The sequence below is a fragment of the Macrobrachium rosenbergii genome, chromosome 37 (assembly GCF_040412425.1).
Source record: "Macrobrachium rosenbergii isolate ZJJX-2024 chromosome 37, ASM4041242v1, whole genome shotgun sequence".
Taxonomy (NCBI): Eukaryota; Metazoa; Arthropoda; class Malacostraca; order Decapoda; family Palaemonidae; genus Macrobrachium; species Macrobrachium rosenbergii.
In genome coordinates this window covers 12,355,722-12,374,741 of record NC_089777.1, presented here as the reverse complement: position 1 = coordinate 12,374,741, position 19,020 = coordinate 12,355,722, and the positions used below count along the sequence as shown (strand labels likewise).

At 38.9% G+C, this 19,020-nt stretch overlaps 2 protein-coding genes across 3 annotated transcripts in view; both read left to right on the top strand.

Moving 5' to 3' along the window:
• Positions 1 to 2,860, top strand: part of LOC136825311 (sodium/glucose cotransporter 4-like) — a 28,221-nt gene extending 25,361 nt beyond the window's left edge. For both annotated transcript variants that reach the window (XM_067081452.1, XM_067081451.1), the window contains exons 12-14: positions 383 to 531; positions 1,791 to 1,941; positions 2,191 to 2,860. In XM_067081452.1, coding sequence (XP_066937553.1) covers positions 383 to 469 — 87 coding nt within the window. In that variant the 3' untranslated portion in view covers positions 470 to 531; positions 1,791 to 1,941; positions 2,191 to 2,860. The remainder of the gene's footprint in view (positions 1 to 382; positions 532 to 1,790; positions 1,942 to 2,190) is intronic.
• A 5,744-nt stretch (positions 2,861 to 8,604) lies between these two features.
• LOC136825308 (glutamate receptor-like) overlaps positions 8,605 to 19,020 on the top strand; it is a 104,175-nt gene continuing 93,759 nt past the window's right edge. The window contains exon 1 of the mRNA XM_067081443.1: positions 8,605 to 9,010. The gene's annotated coding sequence lies outside the window, so the exon portion shown is untranslated. The remainder of the gene's footprint in view (positions 9,011 to 19,020) is intronic.

The window sequence follows — 19,020 nt, the reverse complement described above, 5'->3', positions numbered from 1 at the left end:
GAGATTACGTTAGTGCCACGTCAGTGACCTTTTATTGTAGTAAAGCTATTTGTCACTTAAAATAATAAACCAATCAGTAACATACTCCTAAAACTAATATTAGTATTAGTGATCAGACATTACGTTAATGCCACGTCAGTAACCATTTACTCCAGTAGATTTGTTTATCGTGTAAAATAATAAAAAATCATTCTTTAACATACTCTTGAAACTACTACTAGTATTCGTGATCAAAAATTCACATGGAACAAGCGCTCTATACAGAATGCAATGTCCATATGGGAAAAACAACATCGTCAAGAAAAGTAAAGTACAGTCAGATATCAATGCAAGAAATTTATGCTTTTAATAAAATCCCCTCTCCCCCCGCCCCCCTAACCAGCTCCATCGACTGACTTTCTGGACGAAGGACAGCAGAGAAGTCAGTTTCCATCCGAGAGTGGCGGAACGAGAAGCAACCGGACGCTGACACCAACAGACTTCACCTCGAGGACGCCAAGAGTGTTTCCAACAAGAGCAGCATCAGTGAAGGTTGGCTTTTTGCGTGCTTTCAGCGGGATCGAGAGGGGTGTATCTCGAGACAAACATATACAAATACATACATAAAAAGTAGAAATTCTGAGAGGGTTGAGGCCGAAATAGGAAGCTTCGTAAGGACTGAGGCCTTTGATGCATCCAAACTGCAGTAAAACATGTCATAAACACACATTGGCAACTTATCCCATGCATATTATCACAAGTCAACGACTTCTTATCGATATCCTAATCAGTCCTTCATATGAATATCCACCATTTGTGAAATTTATTCTACTCTTATGGTCACTGACTTCTTTTCAACTTGTTTGTAATGTGTGTACGATTAGTTGGTAGCATGTGTTTATGACATGTTTTACTTTAGTAGGAAGGCACCTCTTGATGGTTAGATTATTACAGGAAGCTCCTTTGTGGGGGAGGGGTGGGGGTTTCCTGAGCATGTCAGAATGTCATAGCAAAAAGCTCCAAGAGGGTTGGGTCTATAATAAGGCTGTGTCCACACGATTGAGCTTTGTTCGACGAACTTTGTCCGATGTGACGTCAGAAGCGGAGACACAGCGGGCAAAGTCAGAAGTTTGACGGCTTCTGACGTCACACCGGACAAAGTTCGTCGAACAAAGCTCGATCGTGTGGATGCAGCCTAAGACATGTATGTTGTGATGAGTAGCTCCATGAGGGGTGAAACTTGAGCTGGTGAGAATGTTAGGATAGAAGTTTGTGATGAGTAAGCCTTAGATTTATAGAATGTCACAGTAAGATAAGCTCTTGGAGTTGTGAGGCTTATAGCACCAAAAAAATATTAGGGTAGAAGTTTCGAGAAAAGCTCCGAGAAGGGAAGAGGCCTAAGATGGCCAGAATGTTAAGGGAAGAAGATTCAGGAGGGAGAAGTCTGGAAAGGGAACAATATTAATCAAGAAGGGTGAGATATCAAAACTGAAAGATTTCCATTGGGTGAGCCACAGTTTTTGGATATGCTTCTAAACAGCAAGAGAGCGAGTAGGAAAGTTTAAGTTTTCTTTAAAGTGTACTTTAGCAAAAGGTCAAGCTAATGCAGAATAAATATGTTAATGCTGCCGTCACACTTCAGTCAGATCTTTAATGGTGATTATTTAAGCATAAAACGTTATTTCCAATAATCCAATGTTAGCTTACAAAGCGATTAGTATACAAAGATTAGTTTATCAAATAATTCAACAAATTCAAAGAGTCAGCAGAAGGACAGGGCCAGACCGAACTGCATCTGTATCTCTCCACAGCTGACTCAGCATGGAAGCGAGCCTTGTTCACCATCTGCGGAGTCAGCAAATCCAGCATGGAAGAAGCCGCGGACCCTGACGCCGAGCTGACGGCGGAGGAAAAGGCTCAGAGAGCAGCAGAATTCTTAGAAGAAAAGAGACCATGGACGAAGTGAGTCGAGTATCCCCTTAAATGAGTCAAATTATGAAAACTATTATTACACTGTTGTTGTTTTTCTAAGGATAAAAACAATTCCATGTTGTGCTCCTGCCTTCAATGCAATATAATGAAATTAAATCTAAATACTTGCAGAAACAGATGTGACACAGATCATGTATTTAGGCAAGTTCGTTTTTAGGGGCATCTTTGCTATCCGTTCTTTTCTGACACTTGCTCTTTCTTCTTCTTCTTCGAAAACAGTATCGTTGACGGTTGTGCAATCCTCCTGATGTCAGCCGCCTCGTTCCTTTGGGGATTCTACGCGTAGCGAGACGATTCTTTGAAAGACGGCCAGATGCAGCTGGTGAAAACGTGCGAGTGTTTGCCACAAAAACACTTACCTGCATCCCTTCGCGTCCCTTCTGAACCAGCATCAGGGTTTATTTTGTTCAGTCAGTGTTTGGCTGTTGACATGTATTCTCTCTTTCTCTTTAACTGAATATCTGAAATATAAATCTCAGAAGTTGTGTCTTTGAATTCTTTTAGCGGCAGATGATAATTATATGTTCGTTTCTCTATATTTCTTTAGTATTAAATCATAGTTAAGTCATGGAATGTAATTTTAAGGGATTTTTTTTATGACGTCTGGGTAACAAGTTCAACTCGATTATAAATAAGTCAATATTCCATTAAAAAATGGAATATTGTCCTAACTATATATATATATATATATATATATATATATATATATATATATATATATATATATTGTAAAATGTCCTTTAAGAATGGAGGTTTTCGCTTGAATACGGAAAAGTTAGGAAGTTATCGAGCAATGATCGTACCACCCAGTGACATCATGTTCTAGCATCTATTCTTGTAAATATCTCATTATTGTGAATTTATTTTGATCAATAAATATGCCTTCTTACGGCCGTCTTTTATGACCCTAGCTTCTTGGTTATCTGATGTCTGACTTGACGCATCGGTAACTATTCTATTATAACCTACTCGTATGTAACGTCAGCATAATCTACAGAAAATAAAAGTGTGAGAATAAATTGTCTCTGAAGAAGTCCTTTGGAGGATTAAGCAATTGGCCGAATTCATTTCATTTTTCGTTTTCTGTAAAAGAAAACTACTGAAATGGCTATTTGTCTGTCCGCTGTCAGATCTTAAAAGCTACAGAGGCTAGAGGGCTGCAAATTGGTATGTTGATCATCCACCCTTCAGTCATCAAGCGTAAAAAATCGCAGCCCTCTACCCTCAGTAGTTTTCATTTTATTTAAGGTTAAAGTTAGCCATGATTGTACCACTGGCAACACTATAGGACTGGCCACCGCCGGGTCGTGGCTGAAAGTTTATCTGACCTCGTAGAAAGGTAGAGCCATCAGTCCACCTCACGTGGTGTACTACAGGCACTGTTAAAGGGTGTTTGCAGCATCCCTTCAGCCCCTAGCTGCACCTACTTTTTAGCCTTTTTACCCAATTCCTGTTTCCTTTCTTCAATTTTGGTATCCATCATCTATAACTGATACTTTTTAGTGGATCTGTAGGGTGTTCTCCCAGTTCCATCTGTAGATTTTTGTACTTAATTTTCTTTATTTTACGGAGATATTTATCTTGCTGTCCAACCATTCCAACTCCCCCTTTTCACTGCCTTGGCTCCTGAATGGCCGAAAGTTCCCTAGTGCTCGGCCTGACGGCCTAAATTTCATAAATCAATCAACCTTTGATTTGATCTTTGCCTTTTTGACTTCGAAGGGACTGACTTGATGTTGCATATCTTTGGGCTATATACTCGTACATACATGTATATATACATATATATATATATATATATATATATATATATATATATATATATATATATATATATATATATACACGGACACTCCTCTACTTACGAACTCTCAAAGATACGAACATCCATGCTCATAAATTAAATTTTTGTTTGGAATGCTCTGGGCCGTGACCTGCAAGTCCAAATTTTGTTGTGAGGGCCTGCCCCGACTTAGCTACAATTTCTGCCACTACCTAGGCTGGACAGCACCATAGCTGATACCACTACACTTCCCAGTTTCTTTGTACCTACGCTAGTGCTAGGATTTCATCTTCCATGCGGCGATTCATGCGTTTTTATTGTGAAATATTTACCGCATCCAATAATATATCATGGCTAAAGGCAGGCGCAAGTCCACTAATGAAACTGGTAGCGTTAAAAAGCGGCTAGCCATCTCAATGGAAACTAAAGTGGCTATAATAAAGAAGTTAGAAAGTGATGAAAAAATGGTTAACGTAGTGCGCCATTATAAGATGAATCGCTCGACCATCGGCACAATTTTGAAGAACAAAGACAAAATTATGGAGCAAGTGAAAAGTGCTGTGCCAATGCAGTCAACAATTATAGCTAAGAGAAGGGGGAGGGTGGTAGAAGAAATAGAGAAACTTCTGGATATCTGGATGGAACACCAGAGACAAAGGTCTGTACTGCTTAGTAGTGAAACAGGTAACCCCCTACCCATGGCAACAGAGAAAGGAGACAGTCTACCTCAGCTCCCCCCTCCCTTCCTGACCCCCTTGTTTCCTTTCCTGACAGAGGCTGGGAGGGGCAGATGAAAGGGTTGGGACAGCTACCCAGCTCTCTTAATCCGGGAGGTTAAGCAGGTTGTCTGGGTCTCTGAAACAGGTTTCTTTACCATCCCAGACAGTAAAGACTTTACCCCACCTGATTTCTCAGATCTAATTGCCTTTGTCTCCAATGTGGATTTGAGAGCTACTTAATGGTTAATGATAGCGTGTTGAGTGTCTGTTGCTTTAAGTTTAATCACTGCACTCAACCAACCCAATATCAAATTGCTTCTTAATGAGACACTACTCTTGTGAGAAACTTGTCCTGACAAAAGTGAGGCAACCTTATCTCTCCTTTAAAAGACAAAGTTAGCCCACTGATTGGTACACTGGTGTGCTAAAGAGGTAAGGGCATTCCTCTAGACCAACAATCTCCTAAATATTGTCTTATTGTCAGAAGCCTGTCAACATGTTCAACCATAGGTTGAGCCATGAGACAACTAGGAGGGAAGCCATGGTTAAGACTCTAAGGCAGTCGACTCCAGAGCAGATAAAGGATGTCCTTCCTGATAGAGTCTTTGCAAAGGTAGGTTGCTCATCACCTGGCAAACAGATGAGTCCAACTGAAGAGGAGTATCCTCTGTGTCCTCTGGCATGTTATGCTTCCTCTGTGATTATGGTGAGCTCAGGCCGTTTGCTGCATAATTATATATATATATATATATATATATATATATATATATATATATATATATATATATATATATATATATATATATATATTACGTGTGAAAACATTCTAACTGTTGAGGCTCTTTATTTAGTGTAGGCCAATGGTCGCGAAAACCAAAACTGCGTAGGTAAATTCAACGTGTGTGATAATTTTTAACTAAGATAATTGACAGTAAGTCAGCCAGCTTCTCCTAACACCACTTGCTATTCACACATTAAGAAAACGGAGTCTCTTCAAAGCTGTGAGGAGTCCGTACCTGAGCATCAGGAAATTTGAATTTTGGTGGCTAATTTGAACAGCATACTGTAACTTTAAAATTTCATTATTTCAAAAAACAAACCCCGGAAGGCACACCTCCAGAACACGAGCTTCAGAAAAACTAATTATCACAGCTGTATCTTTTACTGCTATGTTGCTCCACAGATATGTTAGGTCCCCCACCCCTGAACGCCAAAAATCGATATCTGGATCTCCAGAACGGCTGAATGGATTTCGATGAAATTTGGCACGATTAGAGGCCTTAGTGGGAAACCTCTGCTGTCAAGCCAGTTTCATCCCGGTCGGTTGAATATTTCCAGCGTTATAAAGGGCCAAAGTCGGGGTTTTTGTGTACTCCGGGTGGCTGGGCTTTACTAACTGCCAACTACCGTGGCGGAGAATTTATGACGCTATACAGCCATTGAAATTATTGAACACATGATTGATGAAACTTTAAAACTGGCTTAATATCGTTTGGTAAAAGATAATGTTTGTGTTGTCTCCCAATAAGCACACGAAATATCCTGTGCTGTATGCAAACTAAATTTAGATATTGAAGCTTAAACACATCGAAGAATTAGGTTTGAAATTCTTTTCACATTGGTCTTAAGAAAGGCAATCACAAAAGTATCAAGGTATGTCATAATCTTTATCATTATGTGTAGCATAGTTTAACTTTGTTTCCTGTAAACCTGGCTAGAATACTATTTTCAAGAATAGGCTTAGACCTAGCCTAAGTTAGGCCAGCCGTTTGGATAGATTTCTTACCCTATGAGTGGTTATTGTGATTACTAGCAAGTGAGTACTTATAAAATGTATAAAAAATCAAACTATGTATTACAAGTAAGAGTTGAATAGATTACATTATTAGCCTACTTACAGTGGGTTTACTGGGTCCAGGATCCAGGCTAGCCTAGGCCTAGTCGGCACCCGAGTTGGGTGGAATAGGTTAGCGCACCTGATTATCAAATATCGAAATACATGGATGGCCAAGTTTTACCTATACACGAAAATAGGAAGAGAGTAAAACAGATTTGACATTTGATAAGGTTGCATTTTATGTTTTTTTCCTTGACACCCAGAACCACCTCCTTAGCCTTGATCAAATGTTTTATCATAAAATTGACTCTTAATTGGTTAAAAGTAATCTTAAAGCTATATGAGACCTAAGAGAAATTTTAAAAGATCACTGGATAAAAAACCCATGCTAGATGCTAATAGGCCTAAGATTACCAAGCCATAGAAACTTGATAGTACTACAATACATTTCCTTAAAGCTTCGGGTTTTAGACCTACAAGAAAAAGAAAGAAAGAAATTCAACAAAATACCACAATATCAGAGACAGATGACCACAGATCGAAGTGGAATTGAGAAAACAAACTTCGTTCTGTGCTTTCAAGATCGAAAGATGGAAAGAATCGACTTTCCAAGCAGTGACCTGTCGTAGCCTTACAAAGCTTGTAACTGATATTTTATAATACGCCTAATAACGGAGTGTCTACATTAAAAATGCCTTACGTACAAATACAATTATACTCAACAACAGCCACAATAAAGAACGTAAAATTTTACTGATAGCCAGATGTAAAAGCGCCAGTTAGAACAGACGAGACAGATGTAAAAACACCAATCATAACAGATGTAAGTAGTACTAAATGCCTCAGCTTGGAAATACTAAGCCGTTTGGGTACTCCAGGAAGGCGGTCATTTCACGCCAAAATGCAGGAAATTCATTGGTTTTAAAAAGCTGCCAGCACTAATTTTCGATAAACATATTAAATTAGACTTGAAATTTAATTGAACAAACCTTTGGTTCACGTCAGTGAAGAGGATAACTTGACACTTGTCGAAAACAATGAGAGCTGTCAGTCTCGCATCTGCTCGCTGCTGCAAACCTCTCAAGATTGATGATCTTTCCTCCCACTTTTCTTGAACAGTATTTCCCTAGACAGCTGCTCAAATTTTCATATAATCGTTCAAAATTCCCCAAATAACTTTCAACGTAAATATCCATTGCATAACGTTAATGAAAATCAACAAGTATACAGAATTCTAATCTACAAATATATTTACTCCTAAATTTTAACAGTAAAACGCAAGTCTATAAAAAATGGGGATATAAATAACTAAATGTAGATTTCTTTTGTAACATACTTACACAGGGATGGAGTAGTTGCATACTTGAAGAAAATGAATCTTATATCTTGACAGTTTTCAAGTAAGTAAAAGCATGCTGCTTGATCATGAAAAAAGCACACAAACAAAATAACCACTTCGAAATAAATAACTTAAAACTTATAAAATAATCATGAGTTTTTATCGAGGTTTTAAAAAGTTTGTGATAGTGGCTGATGGTCGAGAATTCCCTAGATTTTCAGAAATCCTTAAATTATTCCCCAGGCTCCTCCAAAAAGTCCCAAGGGATAATTCCCTAAAAGTGGGAGTTCATGAACACAGGAGTAAAATGACTTTCGTAGATAGAAAAAAATAAGAATGGGGACTTGATAGTTGCTTTAGATTTCCAAAATATTGTAGTGATTGCAACTACAGTAATAGAAAAATGAGAGACATTTGATTCTCATCTAGATAAAAATTTTTTTTACCTAAGATAACGGAAGAATATTGACGTAACTTTTAGTTCAGCAACGAATCTTATGAATATTGAAAAGGCCAGTCAACACTAAGTTTAATTTTTATACATGCTTCATTATTTACGGGAGTGAGAGTTTCATGTACTTAATTTAATTATCCAGTTCTTATATTTAAAGCATAAATCCAAAGGTATACAAGTAATTTAGGTTTTGGATATAGTTTTCTTAGACCTATATATGACTTCTCCGTAATTATGGTCAGCTCAGCTCGCATAGAGAAAAATACTATACACCACCACAACCACAATTATGGTTCATAACTGGCAGTAAAGCAACGCAATTTTTTTTTACACAATGTGAGCGTGGCTACGAACCATTTTTCTAGAGAAAGACATTTTTGTCACCGTGAATAATGTTACAAGCCAACCGGCGACCCCGCCAATCTAGGAACAGTGTTTCTGGAGAGCCGTTCTAAGGATTATATAAAAAATAGATGTGTCTTGTTAGTGTCGCGTTATGGGTAGTGTTCGGGTCTGTGTATAAACAAATGTTGAGGGATTACTATTCGGTTATAAAATCATCGAGCGATAATATGACCGCTATAATGAGTTTAAACAACGAAGACTCAGTGGAAGAGTGCGATGTGGCCGTCTCTGGATATTGTGGGAAAAAAGCAGAGGAAAAAGTCTCGCTGTGTTGTTTTTTTTTAAACTCAAAGCTGATCTGGATGATGTTTCGTATTCAGGTGATAGTGACAGTGATGGTGATACGTCTTTTTGGGGCCAGTGTAGGCGACGTGGTCACGTGGTTTGGCTTAGTGTTCCCCAGCCCCCATAGCTTATGGATGTGAGAGAAAATACAGCCAAACCATAGCTACGTCCACCTAGGGTAACCTGACCTCGGACGCCGCGCCCTGACATGGCAAAAGTAAGTCGTGACCTCTCTCTTTCTGATCATAATTCTTGGTGATACTGTAGTGTGGTTGCTGAGCAAGGTATTGTTACAGGCTAACTGGTGGGGGCCAAAGAGGGAAGCAGTGAAATTAAAGGGAAAATGTTGGGTAGATCTAAGCCGGCTGTCCGCAGTGAGCTACCCTTTGGCAGTTGACGTTTTTCTATAGAACTTTACCTGCTGAACAAGAATTCAAGGTAATATTTTGGCGGCCAAAAGTAATTGAGCTGTAATTTACCTTAGAAATGTAGCCGACGGTAAGAGGGGACCCGTTGGGAATCTGCGTTTTGGTTGGGTGAAAACACGGTATTATTTTAGAAAGAGGAACCAGCCCAAAATGACATGAAAATGTGTTTTTCTAGGTGATTTTGATGTGTTTTGCACGAATATCACCTTCATTTTCCTCGGAAATTAATGGTTTTAGACTTTACTTGGAGCACCTACAGTTTCCCGGGCCCACTCGACCGCCGACCGAAATCGGCAGAAGAACATAAAACCAACATGTCGTGCTTGCCAGAATCTTTAAATATGCGGATAAGGCGCGAAGCTTGCGTTCCGCCATGGCCCTACTGAATCTTTAAATTCACGCGGATAAAGCGCGGCGCCAATTCTTTGCCATCACGTTTTACTGACAGCACACATAAACGGGACGACATGTTGGTTTTGGTGTTCTTCCGCCGATTTAACGGCGGTCAAGTGCCCGGAAACTGTAGGTGCTCTGAGTAAAGTCTAAAACCGTTAATTTCTGAGGAAAATTAAGGTGATATTCAGTGCAAAACACATCAAAATCACGTAGAAAACATATTTTCATGTCATTTTTGGGGGTTCCTCTTTCTAAAAATTTACCGAAAACACTTTCGAGAGTAGCTAACGGTAAGGGGGACCCGTTGGGAATCCGGGGTTCTGGGTGAGGTAAATAACTTGGGGAAAGGTTTGGGCACCTTACTCTTGTGTTTCCTGTTACATATGCCATTTGGAACACAAAAAAAACAAACGTAAAAAAAGGCCGAATAAATGGACAGCGGGAGCCGTTCCAAAGGCACTTTTCACGCATGTGTCGATTTACAGGGGAGCTTTCGGCTCACCCAATGCCCCTAACTGAGAGAGTAGTTGGCGGGTGTTTTGGGGGTTGGGCGTACTAAACCAATCACGTTGTAATATTCCCTTTTTCTACATTTTTTGGTTGCTAATTATGAATTTACCCTTCATTTTTGGCGCTTGAGTGTAATTAACATGTGAAGTCCATCCAACAAGGGGTTTCCAAATGCGATCTTCACAAGAAAGAGCACGGGTACGTCTGTTTCGAACGGTTCATACCCCGTCCGGCAAGTGCAATAACTTGTTAACGTATGGGTACCCAACGCCCCCTGGGGCCAGTACTAAACACGGCGAAGGGACATTCTTCCATTTGGCCGACAACAAACAGATGCACTGCCAGTATCAGGACCCCCGCCCCGCCCCCCTGCTGAACATATGGCTCCCTAGTGGTTATGTAACCCAAGATGGCGGCTTTTTTTAACTGTTAAGTTTCTTCACCCGGGTCACAAGGAACGAGTAGTGTCCAGTTGAGCTAGACTATGGCAATTGACGTTTTTCTGTGTTGTTTTGCTTGCTTTACATGAATTTAGGGTAACATTTTGCCGGTAGGCTGCTGCTAAGCTGTAATTTACCCTTGAGCTGTATGCGACCCACACTATAGATGTGCAGTTTTCAAGGGTCAATTACATTTTAGTTACAGCCGACCGCCAAAATGTTATTTTAAATTCTTGTTCAGCGCGTCAAATAACATAGGAAAACGTCAATTGCCATAGGCTAGCTCACCGCGTACAACCAGCTTAGAATTACCAAGTGTTGGTTATTTTCAGAAGACTCCAGCCACCTCCCACATTATAGGCCTAATATATATTATGGTAATTCTAAGCTGGCTGTCCGCGGTGAGCTAGACTATGGCATTTGACATTTTCTTATGTTATTTTACTAGCTTTACAAGAATTTAAAGTAATATTTTGTCGGCCGGCTGTAACTAAACTGTAATTGACCTTTGAAGACTACACGACTTGAATTACCTAACACGGGGTAGGTCTAAGCCGGCATTCAGCGGCGAGCCCACCACCCCCCTCCGTAGCTAATACGGCAAAATTGTAATCAGTAAACATCCCTACGATACGTTAGGTTGGTATTTTTAGGGGTGTTTACTGGTTACAATTTTGCTGTATTAGCTATGGAGGGGGGTGGGGGGCTCGCCGCGGAATTCCGGCTTAGATCTACCCTGTCAGTAGTGTAGTGTTCAAAGGTCAATTACAGTTTATTACAGCCGGCCAACAAAATATTACTTTAAATTCTTGTAAAGCTAGTAAAATAACATAGGAAAATGTCAATTGCCATAGTCTAGCTCACCGCGGACAGCCGGCTTAGAATCACCTATATTATTCTTGGGTGAGCACATCAAAACAAAAAATTTCTTCTCAGTATATAACCTGCACAAATGCTTAATAACAGGAAAAAATTATTCAAATTACAGCTTAAAAGGTAAGGTAATACTGCCCCCTTCCCCACCCATAGCTAATATAGCAAAATTCTAACCAGTGAACACCCCTAGGTTAGGTTAAATTGGTATTTTAGGTTCTTTTAGTCCCCTATCATTTCCTAGCCATTTTTGCATGAAAAACATAAAATGGTTTTCCATGCAAAAATGGCTGGCTGGAGCCTTCCGAAAAATTACGGAAAATTTTAAGGATGACTAGCCTACTCTGCAGTAGTATGTGCAAAGAATGAGGAAAAGATCTCCTTATTGTTAGACTATAGTGACTGACACCTCAGATGTTGAATGGGAGCAGCCCTATAATAACAGTGATAGTGTTACAGAATGCAATGCTCCATCCCCAAGTACCACAAGCAGCCCCATACTTGAAGGGTTCCTGGTCGTTTTGGCCGTAAGTCATTTAGGACGTAACATTTGAGCCCCCAAGGGGCTAGGGTAATTTTTCGGAAGACTCCAGCCAGCCATTTCGGAAGGTTCCAGCTAGCCATTTTTGCATGAAAAACCATTTTGGGTTTTCATGCAAAAACAGCTAGGAAATGATAGGGCACTAAAGGAACTAAAAATACCAACCTAAAATAACCTAGGGGTGTTTACTGGTTACAATTTGGTGTATTAGCTATGGAGGGGGATGGGTGTCGGTATTGTCTTACCTTATAAGTCGTAATTTGATTGATTATTTTTCTCTGTTATTAAGCATTTGGGAAGGTCATGTATTGAGATGACATTTTTTGTTTTGATGTGTTTTACCCAAGAAAAATATAAATTATAATGTGGGAGGTGGCTGGAATCCTCCAAAAAATAACCGGGGCTAGTACTGAACACGGCATTCCAAGGAGCTTCCACCATCTCTTACGGCCTAAACTTCATATAGCCTCAAGTGGTGACGGCCTAATAGGTTCACAGCCGAAAATAATGCAGCCTAATCGTCTCGAACTCACAGTGCCCACTGCAGGTAGTGGTTTCCACCTTGCCGAACTTTTTACAGACGAGGCTGAACACCAGCTCAAGTAGGAAAAAGGAAGAAAAATGGTTATTAGACCAGACATATGGGCTGCTAATGTTGTTAAAGGTAAAACACATATGGCCTGTCCAACCAAAGTTTTGTTAAGAAGACTGGTACACTCACTCATATAATATTGCAACATATTTCAAAACTTTTTGGACAACTTATATTAGCGACATCTGGTGCTGTGGCAACTCTGTCGCAAATGCATGAAACAACCACAGACAGTACTGGCGCATCAGGGAAATTACCTGCAGTTTCCTGTAAACCAATTTCTTTTCTGATATTGTTGTAATATGTTACTTGATTAAAGGAAGTTACTACAGTATAATACATCAAAAGTCATCACTGTTTTGATGTTTTAACATTATCATCTTCAAAGGCCATCAGTATCTTTATTTTATCTTTTTCATGTGTGTGAAATTTATAGACTAGGCCTATGACTTATAAGTTGAACTATTTGTCTTAGTGCCGTTAACAATTATGTCTTCTGTAAAGATGTGCAGGCAAGTTATTATGAATCAGATTGCTCATATATATATATATATATATATATATATATATATATATATATATATATATATATATATATATATATATATATATATATATAATATATTATATATATATATATATATATATATATATATATATATATATATATATATATATATATATATATAATATATATATATATATATATATATATATATATATATATATATATATATATATATATATATATATATATATATATATATATATATATATATATATATATATATATATATATATATATATATATATATATATATATATATACACACATATACATATACATACATACATATATATATATATATATATATATATATATATATATATATATATATATATATATATATATATATATATATAATATATATATATATATATATACACACATATACATATACATACATACATACATATATATATATATATATATATATATATATATATATTAATATATATATATATATTAATATATATATATATATATATATATATATATATATATATATATATATATATATATATATATATATAATTATTGAATCATGAAAATATGGAACAGCCTTGCAGTTCACTGAATATATAATGTCTTTTTTTTTTTTTTTTTGTTAGTATAGCTGCTGTTTGTCCTCAAAGGAGCTACACACTCATGGTCCTCTCAGGGCTCCATAAGACAGACCAGCCAATTAGGCTACATAGAATTCTCTTATAGTTAGTCTTGGCAAGAGTAGTGCTTGTTGGCACAGTGATAGAATATAAAAGACTCAGGATGGGAGGGCTCTATCTCCTGTCCTACAGTCACTGCCTTGGCTTCAACTATGTCTCACCCGCACAGATGTGACAACAACATAAGTCGCGTACTGTTTTATTGTCAATTATCAATTTTTTCATTTTACATTATGTATCTAGATTGTGTGTATTTTCATTTTTATCATTTTATCTCATGTATCTAGATTGTATGAGATAAAATAAAGAATACTGTACAGTATTGTTATTACTATTATTATTATTAAGATCTGGCTTAAGGCGGATTTGACTAAAATCGCTGCCTCGGGAACGGATCTCTGTCAGAATTTGGGGACTCCCTGTAATACTAGACAATTTTGTTATTGAAACTTATTGTGCAATGACCTCTTTAACATTTACAGATAATTTGAAGTTACCGAAAGGGTAAATCAGGTTAGCCTAACTTCTTGGTTATGAAACATAGACATGATCATAGTTCCCAATCATGCTTGACTTATGAACCTTGGTGTTCACTAAAGGCTAGTACAGTATTTCCTTTGTAGTATTTTGCAATCAAACCAAATGTGTTTGTGAACTCAGTTCCCCAGTCATCCTTAATATCGGGGATCCTTCTAATGTTAAAGGAATACATTCTTGCGGATCAACTTCTAAAGGGTATTACTCCGCCAGTAGTGACATCACAGGTGTTGAGAATTTGTCGTGCTGTTTGTATTTTTCCAAAGGGAATACAAAAGTACTTTTTGTAATCGTGAGTGTTGCCAATCATTGTAAAATCTTAAAGATTGATTTTATATATTTTTGGTATGATAATTCCAGTAATTATTAATTTGGTGAATTTTTAGAAAGAGGACCCAGCCCAAAATGACATGAAAATATGTTTTTCTAGGTGATTTTGATGTGTTTTGCAAGAATATCACCTTCATTTTCCTCGGAAATTAACGGTTTTAGACTTTACTCGGAGCACCTATAGTTTCCCGGGCCCACTCGACCGCCGACCGAAATCGGCGGAAGAACACCAAAACCAACATGCTGTCCTGTTTATGTGTGCTGTCAGTAAGGCCGTGGCGGAACGGTAGCCGCTTAGCCTTATCCGCATATTTAAAGATTCTTGGCAAGCACGACATTTTCTGGGAAGAGGTAATGTTGCGCTGCGCGCGCTAGCCACAGGGGTTACAGTAAGGCCGTGGCAGAACGGCGCTTCGCGCCTTATCCGCATATTTAAAGATTCTTGGCAAGCACGACATGTTGGTTTTGGTGTTCTTCTGCCGATTTCGGTCGGCGGTCGAGTGGGCCCGGGAAACTGTAGGTGCTCCGAGTAAAGTCTAAAACCGTTAATTTCCGAGGAAAATGAAGGTGATATTCGTGCAAAATACATCAAAATCACCTAGAAAAACATATTTTCATGTCATTTTGGGCTGGTTCCTCTTTCTAAAATAATACCATTAATTTTATATTTATGTATCAACTAATGTAGCCTATAGGCTACATAACCTTACCTGGTTCTGGGGAATAGACTGAGTAATCAGAGGTTATGAAATGGGTAGAAATATACAGTTGGATATCCATTTAGTTTTGTCATAATTGAATTGAGAAGCAAATAGTCAGTAAATCCTTTAAGGCAACGTTTTTGTAGTACTGTAATTGTGAATTAATATTTAATACATTACCACTATTTGATGGATATTTCCCATTGATCTTGTGTCCTTACATCATACTATGGATATGTACTTGTGGCCATGTAGGCCTGGGCTAATTTGAAGTGTTTGCAGCCTATACAGTGATATAGGTAGCTAACACTAGGTAGTTTTTATTAGTACTCATAACTACCTGCCATGAGCCAGCCCCTGAAGGAATAAAGGAGAATTAGGTTGCTGGCTGGACATGTGTGAAATTTGCCACATGCCTTTGACAGCAAGTTTAATTGATGAAAGAGCTAATTTTTAAGCTGTCTCTATGAGTTATAGATTTCAATAGGTAGTGGTAGTGGTGATAACGACTGCCTTGCCTTAATCAGTTCATACAGGGTTCCCTGATAGGAAAATTCTGCATGTTGTACTTTCTATACTGCCAGGCAGCAATGATACGACTGCTTAGGCACATCAGTTCTTGCAGGCTTCCCTGATAGGAAATTCCTCTTGCTATACTTCCTTTACTACCAGGCAGTGGTGATACAACTGCTGCATGCTTCCCTGATAGGAAAATTCCGCGTGCTGTACTTTTGGTACTGCCAGGCAGTGATGATACAACTGCTTTGGCTCATCAGTTCATGCAGGCTTCTCTAGTAGGAAATTCAACTAGCTGTACATTCTTTACTGTCAGGCAGTGGTGATACGACTGCCTTGGCTCAATCAGTTTATGCAGGCTTCCCTGACGGGAAAATTCCACTTACAGCACTGTATTTTCAGAATTCCAGAAGGATGACCCCATAAGAGTGTAAATCCTTTAGGGAGTCATTTGCTACTGAGCATCAGCATAGAGATGCTATCCATGATACCCAAGAGGAATTCAGGTCTGTCCAGGATATGGAGTCGTTGTGATACGTAAAAAGTTCTTGTCCTTTAAACTAGAGGACTGAGAGGCTGCACAGTGCCCAAAAAGAGATAGGTTTCTCACCAAAAATCTTAGCTCATGGGAACAGGGTAATAAAAAAACCCGACCCCAGAAAGAAGTTAAATCAATTGTCTAGATCCCCGTTGAAATCAAAATGGATAATAAGAGAGAGCTTACTCACTCCCAGGGCTCCAGCAGGTAACAATAAAAAGACCAGGTCAGAAAATAAAACCTCAAATCAGAATGTTGTTACGGGCACCAATATCTGCCCCTGAGAATGATATTGACAACCTTTGGCGAGACACCTCAGTGCGCATCCTTTCACCAGATGGAACACCTCATTAATGAAAGGAAAATTGATTGAGGTTGAGCATTTAGAATTTTGGGACAGAGCAGTCTTTCCCAATACTGAACAGGGCTTGGTCCCTCCTTCAGTAGGAATTCGGAAACCGTTGAAGTAGATGGTTATCTTGCCTGTAAATATAGCAGGGAATGCCAAATAAAAGCAACCATATTTATGAAAGCCATAGAAGCTGTCTATCTCCAGTTGAATGAAAAATATGGTACAACAAAAATTTTACAGAACCAATAATCTCTCTGGGAGGCATCAGCTTTGTCTCTTCATTTTTGAAACAATAAATCATGTGAAGATGTATTTTCAGAATTTGGTGATGACTGGGAAACAAGAGTTTATGGCTGAAATAAAGCCATTTGTCTCCACTATCCCAGTATCTAATAGTGCTTACAAAGGAGTGAACAACAATTGCCCTCCTTTACAAGAGGGAAAAAGCTCCCATTGGACATGGCTACCCAGCAATTTTGGACTCCTACAAGAAAAATCTCAGGACAGCCATGGCTGAATTTTATGCTAGGCTCCACCTATTAAAGAGTTTTCAGAGTCTTCCAGAACAAGGTTCACTGCAGTAGCCAAAGCACTTATGTGGACCCTATTTGGAGCACTCTGTGACTCAATGGAGTGCCGCATTAAGGCTTGAAAGGGAGTAAAGTCGACCCCGCCTAGCCACAGTTCAGGATTCGTGGCTTCACCAATTTGTGGTTTTTTCTGTGGAACCTATCTCCAAATTATTCGGGGAAAATTTGGCAATTCGCAGATTTTTTCGTAGAGCAATATTCACTAATTACTGTATTTTCATATTATTTTCGTGACTAAATATACATTTCTTATGATAAAATAATGATTTATAGTACTAATTTTCAAATATTGATATTAAGATTAATAAGATTAAATAATAATAAGATTAAATAATAATATTGCAATACACTCCCTGAACACCTGAATTAGCCCTTAATCCCACTAGCCTGAACAACTCTCAACTACCCATCCCACTATAGTGGGAATTTTAACAGCCAGCATTACCAACGCTGCAGGTAAAATCTTGTCACTAGAGCTGCCATAACAAACGGTTGGCAATGCTGACACATGCGCCGACACGCCCCATTTTCGTCAATTGCTTTTTGTTTGCGCTGCTGGAAGGTTGTTTCCTTCTGCAGTGCGAGGTTTTAATCCTATTGCCCGACTTTTCTTTGTATTTTGGACTTGTGGTGAAGACCTGGATTGGATTTAACAGTTTTTCTCCTGGATTTTCTGGATATCTTCGACGTGGAACGTCTTTTGGATTTGGACTCGCTGGTTCCCGGTCTCGATTGTGCGTCACAGACTTTTCACCTTCTACTACTGTGCCATCGGCTTCGACGTCGGCCTCGACTGCCTACGACGGTGGACTCTGGCGCTCATCGCTTCTTCTTCCTGCAAAGACGGATGAGTACCTTGAGACATGATAGACATTCCGTCAGGTAGTAGGAAGGTTAATTGTGATGTCAGACTCATTGCGATGAGTGTTCCCATTGGAAGGCACAAGAGAGGGATGATTACATTCGTCATCGCAAGTCTTTGGCTCCTAACGGCGGCAGACATCGGTGAGATTCTCGTTGCCTCAGTGTCTCAGACTTCTGCTACATATCAGTTGATGGATTTAGCGAGTTCAATGGTAGTCAAACAGATAGAGGATAGGATTGCAATTAGTAAGGAAAATTCAATAGCTAGTCTTCAACATTTCTCAGATAGGGATAATAGTAGTATTAGGATGTCTAATTCTTCTTCCTTTTCAGCTCCCCTGCCTGTTCCAGAACCAGCCCTAACGGGTGCTGAGGGTAATGGCAGAACCGCAAGCCTCCGAGTGGGTAGGGTCTGCCGGCCCCCTCGGCGCGGAGCAGGCAGTGAAGGATCCCCAACCCCCTTGTAATATTGATAAATGTAATGTTGATAATGTTAGGATCAAGATCTAGGTGTGATAAAAGAGGATAGGTTTGATAGTGAGGAGAAGGTTTTAACGGTGCAGTGTCGTTCTCCTGAACGGGTTCTGGTTTCGGGCTCGAGTGGTTTTTGTTGTGCTCTGACAAGAGTTTCTCCATCTCTTATTTTGATCTGGCTCAGTCTCAAGTTATTGTTTCAGTTACGTGGGGCAGAATCCTTCTGCTTTCGCTTCGAACTCACTTCCTACTGTTTTTTAAATCTACTGTAGTTTCCCCCTTCCCTGTATTTTCTACTCCTCCATTTAGTAAGGCGGA